This window comes from Acanthopagrus latus, chromosome 19, assembly GCF_904848185.1.
Source record: "Acanthopagrus latus isolate v.2019 chromosome 19, fAcaLat1.1, whole genome shotgun sequence".
Taxonomy (NCBI): Eukaryota; Metazoa; Chordata; class Actinopteri; order Spariformes; family Sparidae; genus Acanthopagrus; species Acanthopagrus latus.
In genome coordinates this window covers 12,881,864-12,899,175 of record NC_051057.1, presented here as the reverse complement: position 1 = coordinate 12,899,175, position 17,312 = coordinate 12,881,864, and the positions used below count along the sequence as shown (strand labels likewise).

The following is a 17,312-nucleotide window of genomic DNA, read 5'->3' as shown; positions in this document are numbered from 1 at the left end:
TCTTTCCTACCTTACTAAGTTTCAAATGTAACTTTCTCTACAGCATAGCAGAGACTAAACTTAAAGGTGAAATATGTCCTGGTGTAAACAACAACACTCCCTCTGGTGACAATTCACCCAGTCTGGACCACTAGATGCACAGCTAACTGAGCTTACTAGCTAACCGCAGCTATAGTTAAGAGTTCCTCTTGTGATTTGCCAGAACAACACAGGCATCCAACTGCATGTGTTTTTTTCTGGCCACCGGGTGAATTTTAGTCCAATACTCACTCCTTGTTTGTCTCAAGTTTAGAGCTCCTGACAAAACGTATCTGGGACTCTCAGCTTCCCAGATGACTTTGTTCAACAAGCATTTTATTTTTACTCGCCTCCCTCTGCTGTTTCATGCTCAGCAGACACAGACAGAGTACAGTCGGCTTGTCTGAGTTTGTAAGCCAGAAAAGGCTACAGTCTAATATGGAAGGATTTTCTGCTGGCCAGGCAGTACTGGCAACCCTTTAAGTTAAAGGAACAGGTCAGCATTTCAAAAAATACTCTTATTTACTGGCACGTTACAAAACAGAAAGATTGATACCACTCTCACATCTGGGCGTTAAGTTTGCAGCTGAAGAAAGAGGTTGACCTGTTAGCTTAGCATGGGGACTAGAAGCAAGGAGACACAGCCTAGCCTGCCTCAAATCTTTATGCTAAGCTAACCAATAAACTCCTGGCCCCAGCTCCATATTCTTCTTTTATAACTGACAGCAAGAACGCAAATGCATTTCACAACTATTACTGTACTATTCCTTTAATATAAAATGCATTATATATATCTATATTTCTACATACTATAGTATACTACGCTCTATTTAAGCAATTTGAGTTGCTGCTAATGTCTTTAACAAAGCCACAGCCACAAAGCTACTCTGTTTGTTTTTTTTTTTACAGAAGCAAAATAAAAAAGTGTGCATCAAAATTTGGTGGAGTGGGAACAAGAAGATCATAGATCATAACCTATAGTCATAAAGTTGCACGGTGCACCTTTAACTTCTCCAGTTTTTCCTTTCATACCGTTGGCAATGACGTGCGGCTTGTTGGCTGGGCAGAAGCAGAGGTTGTGGAGGGTGAGCAGAGCGTGGCGCCGGTGCTGTGCCAAGTCTGCCAGCAGCTCCAGAGCTCCGGCCACCCGAAGGATACTCTGCTGGCCGTCCTCCGCGAACGACAGATTGACCAGCAGCCTCAGCCACAGGCCCAAAAGACTCCCGCTACCTGCAGACGCGGCCTTAACACCACCCGCTTTGGGCATCGGCACTGACGGGAAGGCTTGCAGGAAATTATTCTGAGAAGGAAGCAGATGAGAGAGTTTTATTCCAAAACTTTTTACAGTCACATGAAGAGATCATTAAGAGCTGCTCCCCAGTTTAGCAGCGAGGTGTAAGTGTGAGGGTGAGATTTTGGACATGTTAAGTGCGAGAGAAGTATGTCATTTATAGCCAGAGCTACGATTGAGGGTTTTTTTTTACACTGTAACACTGCATATCTTACAAAGTTACATGTATTTAACTTGTAAATTTATTTTTCACAGCCAATTAAAGTGAACTCAACAAAAGTGTTGAACTGGCTCATCTGTTTATTTTAAAACATTCTTATTCAGGGAAAAACATGACTCCAAATAAAATTCTTCATTTCTAATTTTGATTAAACAGATCATCACTGAGTTGCACATTAATGTCTTCAAGTGTTTGTTGTCCACGGTGCCAAGTACACCGTGTACCAGGCTTGTACCTTTTGCAGGAGGCCTCTGCCCTCGCGGGACATGGCGAGGTTAGCCAAGAGAGAGAAGGCGAGCTTCTGGATAGGGCCGTTGTCTGGGGCAACCCCTGAGGCCAGCTTCATGACAGAGTGCATCAGGGAGTTGCTAACAGTGCATTTAGATCCTGGTGCAACGGCAAGGCCTCCGCCACAAAGACAACTACATGCTGAGAAAGGAAAAAAGCAAAACAACCACAGGTACTTTTCAGATTAACTTGATCAGATAAAAAATATCAAGACAGGTTTCACAAATATTGCAGTCACCGAGTCATTTAATCACCTACACAGGACATACACGGTGACGTGAGTGTACTGGAGTACAGTAATTAAAGCACCAAAAATCAAGGTTCTATTCTGATCATCCTTTCCAGCCTTAACCCTGTGTCTTTAATGGTAAGAGCAATAATCTATGCCTGACGGAGAGCCCACAAGCTTTCTCCCTGTCCCTGAGGCAGCCAATCAGCGGTAGCGCTGATTGACATGCTTCCATATTGTGTGAGCAGCTAGTATTGACTTCCGACCTAATAATATACCATTTTAATCTTTGTATCTAGCAAATGTCTCTCCCTGGAAAACTATTATGCCAAGCCTTTGGTTGCAATTACAAACTACCAAAAGAAATTTCAATTTCCCTTCCATATTTTCACTGCTACCTTGTACCCAGGCAGATCGACATATTGCACACACACAAGAACACTCAGCAGCTCCAGAGCACACACACACGAATGCGTCACTCAGATGAACTAGTCATCGATCCCTAAATGCCAGGCGGCTGAGTTAAGGTGTGTCAAACACTGTCACCACAAAGGCTTTGACCACAGATCACAGTATAAGATGAGATAAAAAGAAGGGAAACACGACAGGCTAGAGGAAAGTAGTACGGCAACAAAATGTGCCATTTGGTTCTGTGTTTTAATTTGAAGTTTTTTGCTATTGGAGATGTTAAAAAATAGATTTTTAGCCACAAAGTCTTTATTGAGAGTCTGTGCCACAAAGCTATTATAAATTAGTCATCAAATATATTTCTACACTTATAGCCTGTTAATATCTTCAAGTATGTGTCTGGAAGAAATTAGAAATGTCACACTAATATTGCTCATGCTAGATAATCCAGATAAAAAACCTCTATCCACCAATACAGAAAATGACATCTACCCTGTTTTCTTGTGCTGAACTTGAAAAACTTTGATGTCCCACCCATATTTTAAATAGTCCCTATGCCCACATTCTTATAAAAGCTCTGTATTGGACTGTGGGTTACTTTTATCCACTTTTATCACTTGGAAAAGTCCAATACAAACACAGTAACAGTCAACAAAATGCTCTTCTTCTTCCTCTTCTTGGCACTGGTTGCTTTTTTCTGTTTATCTTTAATCCAGCTAGCTGTCCAGCCAGCAGCAACCAGTAGCCGCAAAAATAAAGACTGGCCTGCCTGACTGCACGGCTGTCTGCACACTGTACCAAAACATTGGTGCACGGCTGCATGCACAACCTGTGAAGACACTCAATGAAGACATTTGTCATCTTAAAAAAACAGTGTTCACAATGAATACAGAGTTCTGAAAGAACTAGGTCGCACATGTAGAACTCAAGACATCACTGAAAGTTTCTTTTTTTTAAAATCTATTTTAACTGGCTTTTAATCTTTATTCACCATGAAAGCTCTCTGACTGATGATGAAAAGCACCATCTTCTGACTCTGTGAGGGAGGAAAATGATTCAGCCTCAGGCTATGGCTACAATTTATTCTACTACAAGGCCTTGCAGAAATGTAAACACAAATAGATGACATACAAATAACTCACAAAAAGAACCTCTCGCTTTTTGCACCACACTCACATCAGCATAGCTGTCATGACTAATTGCTACAGCTGCAGATTACATACAAAGCACAGAAATGAACAAGCTCAAGACGGAAAGCACTGACGAGACATAGTCTGACAGTGACTGATGTTACTTATTGGAGAACATGACAGCTTGTTGGTTATACTAATCCAGGGATGGTAACATACAGCAACAGGCGTATGCTGATGTTAGCCTGAGGTGATCTCAATACCTGTCAAGAAAGCTGCTCCATCACAGAATTGACAAGGGAGCTCTGCTTTATAATGGATCTACTTCACTGATGTGAGTCAGGCGTTCCCACTGCTGCTGCTAATCTCAATAATTTTTTTTTTCCATATAGGATTGATCATTCCATAGAAATGTGTGTGTGTTACTTTCTGTCTGTCTGCAGAAGCAAGTTTCAGAGGCTGCTACAAAAAATATCTGTGGAAATCTGTGTGGCACAGATGAATACAACAATCTGACTTGAACTAGCAGTGCAAACAAAGCCTTGGATGAAGGAAGAAGACTGGAGATGAAACATTCAGGAGAAATGTGGCAGTCTCAGGAGACAAAGTGGTAGCCTGAGGGTGGATGGTGTAATACTAAGCCTGGCTGCATGCAGCCTGAACACAACCTGCTGTTCAGTTAACCTTTAGGGAAATAGTGTGCCCGACTTCACTGATTTCTAGTGCTTTCACAGCTTGAGCATATGAGGGGTCTAAAGCGAGTGAGTTTAGATCAGAGCACGGGCACCCACTGAGGAACGGGTGCCAATCAAACAGAGAGACGCACACAGAAATGCTCATAACTGTTGCACATGAAACTTCCTTCCCTTCTTCGATGAAACTGATTTCTATTGCACAACACGTGCATACACACACACACAAACACATCAAAGGACCCACAAGCCGTTTATCAAAGTAAAATTTCTCCACTGTTTCCTCCCCGTGAATTTTTCCTTTCCACTACTTAAAAAGCTTATGCTGTTCTGATTCCCACATACACGATTCTTACATTTGCATGACTGAATACTAACACAGAGAGATGCTCTGTCCTTCCCCACATCGTCTCCTCCTGGTCTGAAACCAGTTGCCATACATACAGTGGGGCAGCCACGCAGCCTGATCCCCGCGTCCTGACACTGTGCCCATTGTGGCTGGCAGGCAAGCAGGCGTTGCTCTTATACAGTGAGACACAATGTTGTTCAGTGGTCACTGGAGAAGACAATGGGCTCCTCAGTGCAAAGTGTGTGTGACTCAGTCAGATTGGTAACCGCAGACAGAGGCGATGGGCAGGCACGGGCCAGGCACAGTGCCTGCACAAACACATAAGACACACAGACAGGCGCGTACACACAAACAGACCTGTGGTGCAGTTGGCCGTATAAACGCACAGAAGCTCCAGTGCCGCCTCCATGGTGGGGTCGTCCAATAGGAGCCAAGGCCAAAGAGCGTAGAGTGACTGTGTTAGGCGAGCATCTGTGGCCACCATCTACACATACACACACACGCATAAGAAAAGGCCCACATACAGGCATGCACATGATTTATACAACAGCAACAACACAGATGGCAGTAATCAACACAAAATGCTTCAGGTTTTTTTTCCTAAACGTGCAGGAGAGGCACCGGGAGGAGAGTAAACACTGCAGCACAGCCTCCTCTTATCATCCTCCTATTTAGTCCAAGGTAACCACCAGTGACAGAAAGGCCACTTAGCAAATGAAAACCAGCTAATATCCTCTATAAGTTATGCCATTACAGTGTGTAAGAAGCTAAACTTGCTGAGATGTTAGCAGGACCGTACGCATTTAGCTGAATCTCGTTTACAGGCACAGCATCGGTACACCGAGGTTCCATTAAAAACCAATTAGCAGTGGGGAATTAAAAGGCAGACGCAGAGGCTCACTTTGCATTCATCGTTGCGGTAAAGAGCACTCCGCAGGATCTCCATATTCAGCTTGACTTCCTTTAAATGGCCTTCTTCCTGGTAATATAGAAAGATAAAAAAAATAAATAAAAACACCAAAATGTTCAAATTGAAAACTCCTCTTTTACTGCACTGATATTCATAATATTTATCCAAAAACTGACTTCAGACTGTTATTTTATTCAATGGAAAAAAAACACAGAAAAGTGGCAAAGAAACGCCAAGACTGGAAATTTCCAGCCAGTGTCTGCTCACCTTTTTGCGGTGAGAAGCCTTGCCGGGTCGGACTGACTCCAGGTGGAGCTGGGAGTGAGTTTGCTTCAGTTGCTCTACACAGCTGTCAATCAGACCAGCTGGAAATAAAAAGAGTTCAGAACGGGACATCAAGTTGTTAACTTCACATTATATGACAAGTTCTAAAATGATATTCACCGTAAGTGAAACTGAGCATGAACTCCTGTAGATCTTTCCAGATAAGAATGAAGTTATACATTTTTTTAGGTTAATGTGTAGAAGTCGTCCCATGTGTCTTATGGGGAACCACCAGACAACAAGTGAGGGATTTTTTTTTTTCAAAGAGTACCTAAAAGGTGACTGACTCTGACCACAGCCTGAGGTTTGGGGAATTACCTTTGGCTGCATGGTTTTGAGCTGTGGGGCTGCAGGCTAGCAGCGTCATCAGAGCTCTGGCTGTGAGCTTCTTTAAAGGGTCCTGAAGGGTCCTCGTCTCAAAACTCTGGCATCAGAAATCACAACAGAAACACATTATGAAAGACATATTTATTGGTTAGACAATTAGCAAAATGATCACAGAACTGGAAGAAAAAAAACAGTTTGACATTATGAAGTATATATGTATTGCTTTGAAGAGATATCTACTTAAGTTAGCATGCTAGTCTGGTAGCTCTGTCCCTCCTCGGCCAAAAGCTCCTGTGCTTGCAGAGTAAATGCTAACCCTGGTCCCCAAGCTCTCAGTGTAGACCGCTGGCTACATGGCTAACAGGCTGACTGTCAGCTACAGTTAGGAGCAGTAAGCAGATGCTCTGGTATTATGCTGCCCCATATTGGTTTGAGTAAGATTTAAATACTTAGACATCTTGCATATTGCACATTGAAATATAAAGGTTCCCTAACTAATTTGCAACTTTCATAATCGGCAGGCAGAGTGGCAATTAGAAGTCAGCTGGGATTCTGGTTTCATTTTGCATTGAAAAAGATAGATAGATATATGGCAGAACCTGCTGTTAAGTTCTCGTTTTGGCCCCCCAAAGGAAAAAAATCTGTCCATCCATGATCTACACTGTCAACAACTTCCATGTACCTGCAGTAATAATTCACACAGCTGGCTGGCTGACGGACCAATCACAATGTCAGACAAAGTAGAAGCATGTGCAGAGTGTGAGGTGGTGACCTCTACACCCTGACTCTTTGTCTCCTCTGTGAAAACCGTACGTAGAAACTGCAGAGCCACGGTGTGAAGATGAGGGTCTGCAAACCTCTCATTCACACACACTGATAACGTCCCTGCAGACAAAGTGGGAACATAAGAAGAGTTAGAGCAGCTTTCTTTTAAAAAATGATGCAGCAATAATCTCTGAATCATGGTGAGACAAAAAGGCAAATCCTTGACAGCAAGATATTTGTCCCTGACTGAGGAAGTATGCACCGGGGGAGGACACACTTATCATTTAAATGTATATGCAGACACCTAGATACCATAAACATACACACATACATAAATACACACACAAACGCTCGGCATTCATCTTTTACTGGACTCATCAGATTTCCCTGCTGTGCCATTAATCACAAAGGAAGATGAGTAGGAGGAGTAGAGGTAGTGTAAGGACAGGATGCAATTATCCTATCCTAGCATCTGTTCAGGGAGCGTAGTGCACTCAGTAATGATACAATGAACATGTTAATATGATAGAATTTCTTTCTTTGGACCAGAATTAAAGCTGCACTATTGCACCTAAAACACTAATCCTAGTTAGTTAGTGCGGGGGTTCTGAAGGGAGGCCTGCAGGCCAATGGCAGCTGTCAGAAGCATTTCTCTTCAGGCATTTAAATTTCTTCATGTTTCAAGTACTTGGCTATTTTTAAACCACCGTTTCAGGGGACCAATTTAAAATGGAACACTAAATGTTTCTGAAAAAGACGATTATCTTTTATAAATTGTGAGAAAAGATCCATAATAAATGATTACAGAGGGTATTCTGCAGCCTCAACCACAACAATTAATAATTACTTTTACTCACTTCAACACTCACACACACACTTGCACAAGCACACAAGCACATACACAGAACAGAACACAGTATCTGTGTACCTGCAAATGTCCGCCAGCGTCTCCCCAGCGCAGCAGAGACAGATGGGTACGCCGCTGAGCTGTCCCTCCTCACCAGAGTAGCCAGGAGCATAAACACGTCTGCCCAGCACACACAAACCACATCCCGGGTACCTGCATCTGAGGAGGGAAAGAGTGAGTCACAAATTTTATGACACAAGACAGCCGCAAAGCCACACACAGATCACACTGTAGCACACACTGCAGGATAAATGTAGGAACAGGACTTGCATTTGGAGCGTTGTTGGTGGCTGACATACATGACAGTATATATGGCATATGGAAAACATTTAGACATTTTCTTAGGATCATCATAACCAACTAAAAAATGATTGCTTTTATTTGAATTTAACATCAAGTTCTGACCTAATCCTTTGGTATCCAGCGTGAGCACCACCACCAGCGAAGTCAACAGCTGTTTCAGGAAGTCCATCTGGCCAATCAGCTCCTGGCTCACCGTGACACACGACAGCAGCAGTTTGGAGAAGCTGGACAGGAACTGAAGTAGGATGACGACCTAGAGCCAAGCATGCATATGCACACATAAAGTCAGATGCACCACATATACATGCACACAGGTTGCACAAGTTTATTGAGCAGGTAAGGTTAGAGAAAAGATGGAAATGGATGTATATTGAAAAGTTATCAGTTTTTTTTTTTTAAAAAAAAGAAGCTAATTTCCCGAGCTGCAAAAACAATGGTGTGCTTGGAGTTGAAGCTTGTTGAGTATTCCACCCACACCGAAAAATCCGGAGGAGCCCTTAGACAACCTAGCGCTGCACTGAAGCTGGCACTGTGCTCCACCAACCCACGTTTTTTTTTGTGCGTGTGTGTGTGTGGTAAGTCATAATAACCAGAAAAAAGTTGAAAAACTCTTCAGAACTGTCGATCACAGTGTTCCTCACCTGGCCCTTGATGTCTTCCCTCTCTCCTGGCAGGACGTTGGGTGTTTTAAGCTCAGTCAGACATTTCTCGATGGGCCCGATATTCACCAGACTGAGGAGGAAGAAAAGAAAGATGATGAGAGATGTGTGTTTTTGCAAAGAAACGAGCCAGAGGGGATTAGGGCTACAATTAACATGAATTCCTTACTGAGTAAAAAATAAATATATTTATTTAGATAATCTTTAATCATGATAGAAAAATTCTTAAAAAATGTTGATTTTATGACTTTCATTTATACAGCAAAACCTCCCTGCAACCAGAAAATGTCTGATACTTCTACTGACATTTGAAGCAATAAATCAGTCATCAAAATAAAGAATTACTTCTCCATCATTCAGCTCTTCCTTTATTCAACTACAAACAAAACAGTTTAGCAAAATAAATAAATAATCACCAGTAATGTGGACATAGTGACTAAGTGAGTAAAGTCAAGTATCAGAACGAGTACAACAGTCTGGTAAGTTCCGAAAATGACTGACTTTAGTGAAATGCAGCCTTAAAAACCTGGGAAAAAAAACATTTATGCTATACCACCATTTAACGATATCCAAGATCTAAGATGGTATATAGTTTCATATCACGATATGATGTAATATCTTTATATTGCCCAGCTGTAGTGTGATCACACAGCACGTGACCTCTTACCCGGCCAGTCCCTGGAGGAGCTGGTTGTGGCGGAGGGCGGTGAGGGTGAAATCTGGCAGGATGGCCAGCAGGTTGGTCAGCAGGCCGCAGTGGGCCGCCATGAGGTCGGGTGTTACCATGACAACAGGTTCTGCTGCCGAGGGCTCGCCCTGTCGGGAGTCTTGGGAGGCAACCGAGTCACTGGTGTCCGTGTCGCTCTGGCCTGTGAGACACATCAATAGGCGGCTAATAGAGACGGTTCACACACTGTTTGAATCACGTCTGTCAGAGACTAGAAATGCTGTGACTGCATGATCGAAAACATCAAACTGAGGTTAAATACCAGAGAACAAAGTTGTACTTATTAAACTGTGGATGCAAGATAGAAATATAAATAGACAAATGTGGGGAATGATTTTTAGTTTATAACCATCATTGACCGCAATGAGGCTCTGAAGGAAAATAATGTGAAGGTTTATATGGTATGAAGAAGTGTTGCTATTACTCTGAATGCACGTGTGCACACACAGACACTCTGTTTCTCTCTGCAGTACCTTGAGCCATCAGTCTGCTGGCAGGGGTATCTTCTGTGATGTTCACTGGGGAGGGTCCCTTCGGGGTGTGTAATCCTGAACCTCTTATCTGAAATAGATGACATATATGTGACAAATGTCTTTCCAACATTTGTTTGTGTTTGCATGTCTGAGGGTGCGAGAGCATTGCTGACCACAGTGCTGGACGTGGAGAGGGAGCTGGAAGGTCTGCTGGAGTTGATGGTGGGTGCCAGCAGGTCGCCTCTCCAAAACCACAGAGAGTTCTCAGAATCTAGCCAAGCACATAGACTTAGTAACATAAACCTGGACTGGAAAAAACACTACTAGAATGCAAGAATCACTTCAGACTCGCACGAAAAATGAAACCTACCCAGTGAATTGCTCTCCTGAGGTGCGCTGGTGGCGTCAGCACGAGGTTGCAGGTGGAACGTGTACCTGCCTTGGTAACAGCTGGAGGCCGAGAGAGCCACATGCTGGAAGTACTGACAGTGGTAGAGCAGAGCCTGGAGAGCTGGGAGACCCACCAGAGACACACCAGACACCTCATCGTGGACACATGGGTGCTGGAAGAAGAGAGAGTTACTTGGGGGAAGGGTGCAGAGATGAGTGCATATTTACTGATGAGAACAGGGCAAAAGTGCCAAGATGCATAAAATTCTTTTTTTATAGATAATATACCTTTAATATTAAACTGAAAACTATGTTGCCAAGTTTAGTCACATCACATCTAGTTCCAAAATAATAATGAAAATGATGAAAAATATATAAACAATTTCAACACTGGCTTTTTGCAGTATTGATACTGTTGTGGCCACATAGCCCCCACCTCCTCTAGATGTAAATAAACTTAGATAATGTTGTGCTTATCATATTCATCTTTTCATAAAAACAGATGTTGAGGCAATTTCCCCCCATGGCTCTGAATATTGATATTAACATGAGTCTGTTTAATTTACTGTTTTGGTTATGTGGCTTATTGTATTACCTTTCTTAATAATCAAATGTCTTCTTTGAAAGAGTGTTATTATATCAGCAGCATGCAATGGTTTTCAAATGACAATAGTATTGTTTAAAGCAAATATTTCTGTGACAATATATGCTCCAACAAGAGTAGTTCATGACATGCCTGTTAATCCGGTTTATTTCAACATTTCTGACAGGCTGATAAACTTTTTTTTTCTGGCAATTAAACTAGATCAGATTTAACAAGCAGCATGCCATGCTTTTAAAAAGATAAGAATAAATCACATCTATCTTTTTCACCTCTGACATACAGCTCCCTTCACAAGTCATGACACACCAAATTAAGATGCTGTTGGTGTTTTGACAGAGACCTAAACGTAATTATTTTTGGATGCGAGTGCTGCAGGCATGCGCCCCAGTAGAGCTTGAATTCTAGCTACACCCATGGCCTGAACCCTGCAGGGCTGAACGAGAGGAGAGAGGAGAGAGCTGAGGGATGTGAGGGAGGAATGGAGAGGGGATAGAAACAAAGAGAAAACTAAAAGAGAGGGAGAGAGAGAGAGAGAAAACAGTTCATGGTCCATAAAAGCATTTTAACTGGCTGGCAGAGCTGCTGACCTGCCAGTGGGAGTCCTTGGCCTCCTCTGCGTTGGCAGGCATGGGCATCACCAGCAAGTTCTGCAGGATAAATGCAGCCTGGACACACAAACCAAAAAAGGAGACGTGCTGGGTCAAGTTAAGACTGCATCAGCAACAGTGCCATCTGCCTGTCTTTGGCTGGTAGTACATTAAAGTCCAGTTCCATCTTTTGACAACACATGAAATAAAAGTAACATATGCCGTTTGCTTACAATTTCAGAACAAAACAACATATATTTTGAAACAGGACTCCTCAGAGGATGTCATTTGTTTCCAGTGTAGCAATAAAGAAAGAACATTTCTGGGTGGTTGCAGACAACAGAGCAGAGTTGCAGTTGGAACATCGTACCTCTCTGCGGACCATACTGCTCTCCTGCTGATCGAGGAGGATGTTGAGCAAGGTGCCCCACAGCCCACCGCTGATGTTCTGACAGCTGCCGCACAGAGCCTGGCACCCACTGGGCACCGAGGACAGAGCTGCACCTAAGCCCAAACTGGCACACCTCACCTGACATGAGAGGGGCAACACAGATTTGGGGAAAAAAGAAAAGTGTTGCAGGTGTTTTAAATATCCACAAATTATGTAATCTCTAAAAACTGTGAGGCCGCTCATGTTTAGAATGAAATTGGGCTGTGCCGAGTAACGTGGATGATAGTGAAAACAGTCTACCTTGTCAAGGGAGACTCATAGACTGATGTGTATGGGAGCTTATTTTTGGAGACAGACAGAATTTGGTGCGACTGGCTGTCATGTGCTTCTTTTTGTCTGTGAGTTGTTACGCAACTCTTACAGGTTTGTCCCAGAAGTCAAGCTTCCAGAAACTTCATGTTATGACAGCAGTTGTTGTACAGATGTGTAAGCTGAAGAATGAACAGCAAACAGCTAAATATTGAAGCATGGAGTGCACACACTATATAGTTTGAATATGCTGGAATGTATGTTTAAATTAGAACAAGTTCAGCAGTCATACCTCCTGATCTCTGTCGACCCAGAGTGGGATGAGCCAGGCTAAACCAAGCTGAGATGTGCTAGCCTCCTCTGCAGCTGCCTCATTCCCCAGAGACCACTGGGAGATGAAGTCCTGATGCAGACAAAATGGAAAGAAAAACATGCTTTTGGTTGCATTCCCAAAATATTTCACCACAGCATCCTCATAGCAGTATGAAACAGAGTTGACACTTGCCTCGTCCTTGTTCTCTGCCATCATCTCGTGGGACAGGTGAAGCAGGGAGATGACAGCATTCTTGGTCACACCTTTCCCCATGAAAGACAAAGAGTTGCCTCCCCACTCGACATAGAATGAGGAGATCACCTGTGTAGAGGACACAGATTATATTTGGAATTAAAGAGCACTGCAGCGTTTCCAATCCAGAGTTTTTCATCCTGCAAAGACACAGCTGACACAGTTTTGGAAAAGAAATGTAATCAAAAGGAGAAAGATCTTGATTTGAATTAACAGATTCAATAAATACACAAAATATCTTAGAAGGCATCACAATTTCATACTGTTTTACTTATATTTGGTGGACTCTGCCACCTTCAAGCGTTAGTGTTCTGTTGACCTTATTTTCCTCTGAGAACAGCTTGTTTATTCAGCTATGGAAAAAAATAATGATTTCTGAGTTTCTAATATTACCTCAATAATACTGTAAATATTAAAAGTTTTAAAAGGTTTTCAAATGTATTCTCCAAAGCTACATACTACTTTAAGTAGATGGTGTTGCCACATGTTGCTGCAGGTTTTCTGTTTGTTGTTATTTTAACACCAAAGCAAAAGAAAGCTGAACAAAGACTGCTTGCTTCTGAGATGGTGATTACTGTATGCTTGTCATGCAACTCACTGCTTCTGAAGCTAAATACAGCTGAGACTAATTATTTTGCTTTGATGTGCCATCAGGATGTGGGACTGCACTGAAGAGCAGGTGAAGAGAGAGCAGCCCAAGGCCTGCTGAGCTTTAGGGCCCTACAGTGCCAGGAGTATCAGGTGAGAGGTGGGTCAGAGGGGTTGAGGAGACGGGGGTGAAAGACTTGGATGGGACTCAGTGAGACGGAAGCAGCCACTAGAGATCTCGAATGAAAAAAGGAATTAACCTTCAGTCCTCATCTAATCTTAATTCATGTCCACATTAAACCAAACTAAATGAACAAGAATATTCGATTCTTGTGTAAACAGGATAGTGTATTCCACCAGGGTCATTCATCCCTAATCAAAAATAAAAGTTTGGACACCTCTGTGCTGAGGACTGCTGCACAAGCTGGTCCGCACCGTGTTAACGCTATTGTTTTTATGGACTGTTGAACAGCTGAACAGATGGAATAGGCAAGGTTGATTAATCTCATCAGCATCTTCACAGTGTGGCATATCTAATCAATGAGATTTTTTTACCTATTGCAATTCATGTCCCGTAACCACATTCTGCCTAATTTTAATTAATTCCTCAGAAAGTACTGTGCTTTTCCTTTTATTCATTTCTGTCGGCAGTATCAGCTCTGAGCCTTGCGTATGCTCACGCAACACATGAACATATGCACACAGAACTTCACACACACACCCACACGCACGCACACACACACACACACACACACACACACACACACACACACACCGTGCGCACACACCTCTAATAGCCCGCTGAGATACTTGGAGCAGAGGGAGGCTGGCTCCAGGTCAGGGCAGTGGGAGCTCCAGCCAGGCTGGGCAGTCAGGCTGACCATGCCCTGCAGTGTCCTCTCCAGGCTGGGAAGGCCATAGAAGCGCGGGGCGTCAGACACCCGCAGGCTCTGAAGCAAGCGGACTGCCAGCTGGCTCTTGAAGGGGCCTGCTAATGCCAGACATAGCCTGGACAGACAGGGAAGGACAGAGTGAAAAAGAGTGAAGAACCAGACAGACAGGAGGGCAGGAAAGAAAGGAAAAAGGAAAACACAATGTTGACAATTAGCATACCATATGTTTTAGCATTTATATGTTTGACACTCATTTTTTCTTGTTCCAAATGACTCAGCTAGCTGGATTTCCCTCAGAAATGAGCTACATATTCCTTATAGAGGGGGAAGACCACTTCAGTATCTTTTTTCCTCCTGATGACATTAATCAATTTTTTAACCCTAAAGGAAGTCTGAATAGAATTACATAAACATGTACTCACTTTCCAATACACTAACAGAGTAAGACCTGAAATTCTTTAATTCATTTTTAAAGAAGAAGTCATGAGGAAATAATGTGGAACAACACCGGCAGAAATATGGTCTTGGAAGGTCAACTGTGCTTCTGTGGCCCTGAGCTACTCCTGCAGTCAATGCAGAATTGAGCTCCTCACTGTATGTTTGATAAGTAAATTCCTACCTGTTCTAGTATCATACTGCAGGTAATGAAATTATCTTTCAAAATGATGCACCTATCACCTGTCTTTTTGCAGTGTTTTTGTGTGAAATCATCCAACCTGTCGGTGGTGCACGCCAGCCGCTGGAGCAGGAGGTTAAAGAAGCTGGTGAGTTCTCTCTGGAGCCTCTGGCTGACGTGGCTCTTCAGTTCCTCTGACTCCCCCGGGCTCTGAGTTGAGGTCTGGGTCTCCACACCGAGCAGCAAATTAAGGAGGGACTCTGTCTCCTGGATGATTGACAGATGAGTTGCTTTTTAAATTTTAAGTAGTTCTTTTGGATGTTTCGCATTTTAACAGGAACTTCTTCATCTACAGGCTTGTTTAGGTGACAGAGACTAAGAAAGACGAGGCAGATCATTTTTCACGCCATAATCACAGGTGGCCAATATAAAGTGATTAATACATGTGAATTGCTGCAAATTGTTACATAGGGCCTGTTAAATGTGATAATGGACATTAGCTTGTCTCTTCTTACTCAATTTTCCTTGTTTGTTTTGACACCTTATGAACGTCTTCACCAGCTTTGTCTTCTTTTGATTGTACTGTCCATATACATGATTTAATAGTACATCCCCTTGTTCAGATGGATTATTAAAAGGAGCACTATTTTAATATTTACACTGTTAATGAGGTAATAATAGAAACTCAGAAATATTATTTAACTGAATAAACAAGCCGTTCTCAGTTTGAGGCTAGGAAGGTGGCAGGGTCCACAAAACAAAACAAAGAGTTTGTTTATTTAGTTTGTTTGGGCATTAAAAAAAATCAGCTGGTGAAGATCTTTATCCTCTGATTAAAGTTTCTTCCCCAAAACTACAAGGTGCTCCTTTAACTGATGTGGATTAATGAGTATTAACCATAAACCAATACTTATCTGCCCACTTTTCTAAATTCAATTAAACTGACCCATGGAGGGAAGATGTAGAGGAAGCCAACATGTGAATTCGCAAGCACCTCCTTCTCAACACCGCCCACCTTTCCCTGAAAAAACTCAGATCTAAGACTGCCTAACATGCAGAATTTCTTAGTGAGCGGTACACATGGAGTAGATAGTTTATGTGAGTGTAGAGAGCGACAGATGTTCTCGAAACAGCTCAGTAATTACAGAAAAGTCGGCGCAGAGCAGAGCTCCTCACCCCTACCAGGCATTCAATCTGAGTCTGCTTTAGCTGCCAGGGGAGGGCTTATTGTTTACACACGCATTAATGAGAAAGCCAAGGTGAGACTGATTAAATCCTAAAAGTAGCTCTCCCCGCTAAAACAGTGCGGTTATTCTTTTCCTCAGGCGAAAATATCACTCCAATTCTGTGTTGAGAGCTCAGGAAATAATCTGTGCCGCAGGTCTGAGGTGGAACCCTATGATACTATTTTTCTGTCGTTATGAGAGAGCAATATGTTTGACTTGTCTGACGGTGTGCGATTTATTCAAGCTTTGATTACAGGTATATAACTTTCTGTGCTGGAGACGAGAGAGCCTAACTAGATTACTAGCTAACAGAGGTGCACACGCACACATATTTTACAAACGCGTACGCTCGCCACAGAGCAAAATACAGTAGTACACAGTAGTCCACGCTGTAACTTAAACCGATACTCAAAAAGTACTCAACTATCCCTTGAAGCCAAAACCTTAAAGAACCACTGTAGTGAAATTTTACTTTGGTGCTTGTCAAGACAGTGTAAATTATTTGTACCTGGTTGAGAAGGAGCTCCAGTATCCAGCGCAGGTCCTTGTCCTCGGGGTCAGATGCAGACCCGGTGCGTATCTGTTTGAAGTAGGCATTCAAAAATGCAACAATGCCCACTAGCAACCTCTCGTCCTCCACAGAGGCTGGACACACCTGGAGAAACCTGCAGGGAGGCAGAGACAGAGGAAGAGGAGGAAGAAAATGTGCTTCAAAGGAAAGTGCTCAATACTCATTATTTTTCTTGCAGGTACAGGGATGATTGAACAGGAAAGATGTCAATGTACACACCAAGGAAAGGTGTCAGACATATGCTGCCGCAGTAGAATACAGGTGGTGATAAACTGATTAAATTAACTGAATTAACTGACACACCTGAATGTACTTGAATGTGCATAATGCTTGCTCTTTCTTTTTCCATCACGACTGAAACATCACATTTGAATCATTTAAATGTTTAAAGGCCAAGCTTAGGATAAGATTAGCAAGCAAAGCCAAACAAAGACATTTTTAAGGATAATAACAGAGATTAAAAAAAAAAAATTGTCCTTCAAGCAAATAAAAACTTACATAAGGACAATTGATGCCAAGCAGAAAAACAAAAGTAACTCACTCAAACTTTTT

At 42.6% G+C, this 17,312-nt stretch overlaps 1 protein-coding gene across 1 annotated transcript in view; it reads right to left on the bottom strand.

Annotated features, from left to right (window-relative positions):
- Positions 1-17,312, bottom strand: part of rttn (rotatin) — a 36,197-nt gene that overhangs the window by 1,291 nt on the left and 17,594 nt on the right. The window contains exons 26-46 of the mRNA XM_037079410.1: positions 16,698-16,854; positions 15,064-15,230; positions 14,243-14,462; positions 12,807-12,935; positions 12,594-12,704; positions 11,972-12,130; positions 11,602-11,679; positions 10,391-10,583; positions 10,194-10,291; positions 10,021-10,108; positions 9,488-9,689; positions 8,803-8,893; positions 8,264-8,414; positions 7,880-8,017; positions 6,869-7,071; positions 6,178-6,283; positions 5,803-5,900; positions 5,527-5,604; positions 4,983-5,109; positions 1,765-1,958; positions 1,051-1,318 (exon numbers count right to left, since the gene is read on the bottom strand). Of these exons, the coding sequence (XP_036935305.1) occupies positions 1,051-1,318; positions 1,765-1,958; positions 4,983-5,109; positions 5,527-5,604; positions 5,803-5,900; positions 6,178-6,283; positions 6,869-7,071; positions 7,880-8,017; positions 8,264-8,414; positions 8,803-8,893; positions 9,488-9,689; positions 10,021-10,108; positions 10,194-10,291; positions 10,391-10,583; positions 11,602-11,679; positions 11,972-12,130; positions 12,594-12,704; positions 12,807-12,935; positions 14,243-14,462; positions 15,064-15,230; positions 16,698-16,854 (3,056 nt within the window). The remainder of the gene's footprint in view (positions 1-1,050; positions 1,319-1,764; positions 1,959-4,982; positions 5,110-5,526; positions 5,605-5,802; positions 5,901-6,177; positions 6,284-6,868; positions 7,072-7,879; positions 8,018-8,263; positions 8,415-8,802; positions 8,894-9,487; positions 9,690-10,020; positions 10,109-10,193; positions 10,292-10,390; positions 10,584-11,601; positions 11,680-11,971; positions 12,131-12,593; positions 12,705-12,806; positions 12,936-14,242; positions 14,463-15,063; positions 15,231-16,697; positions 16,855-17,312) is intronic.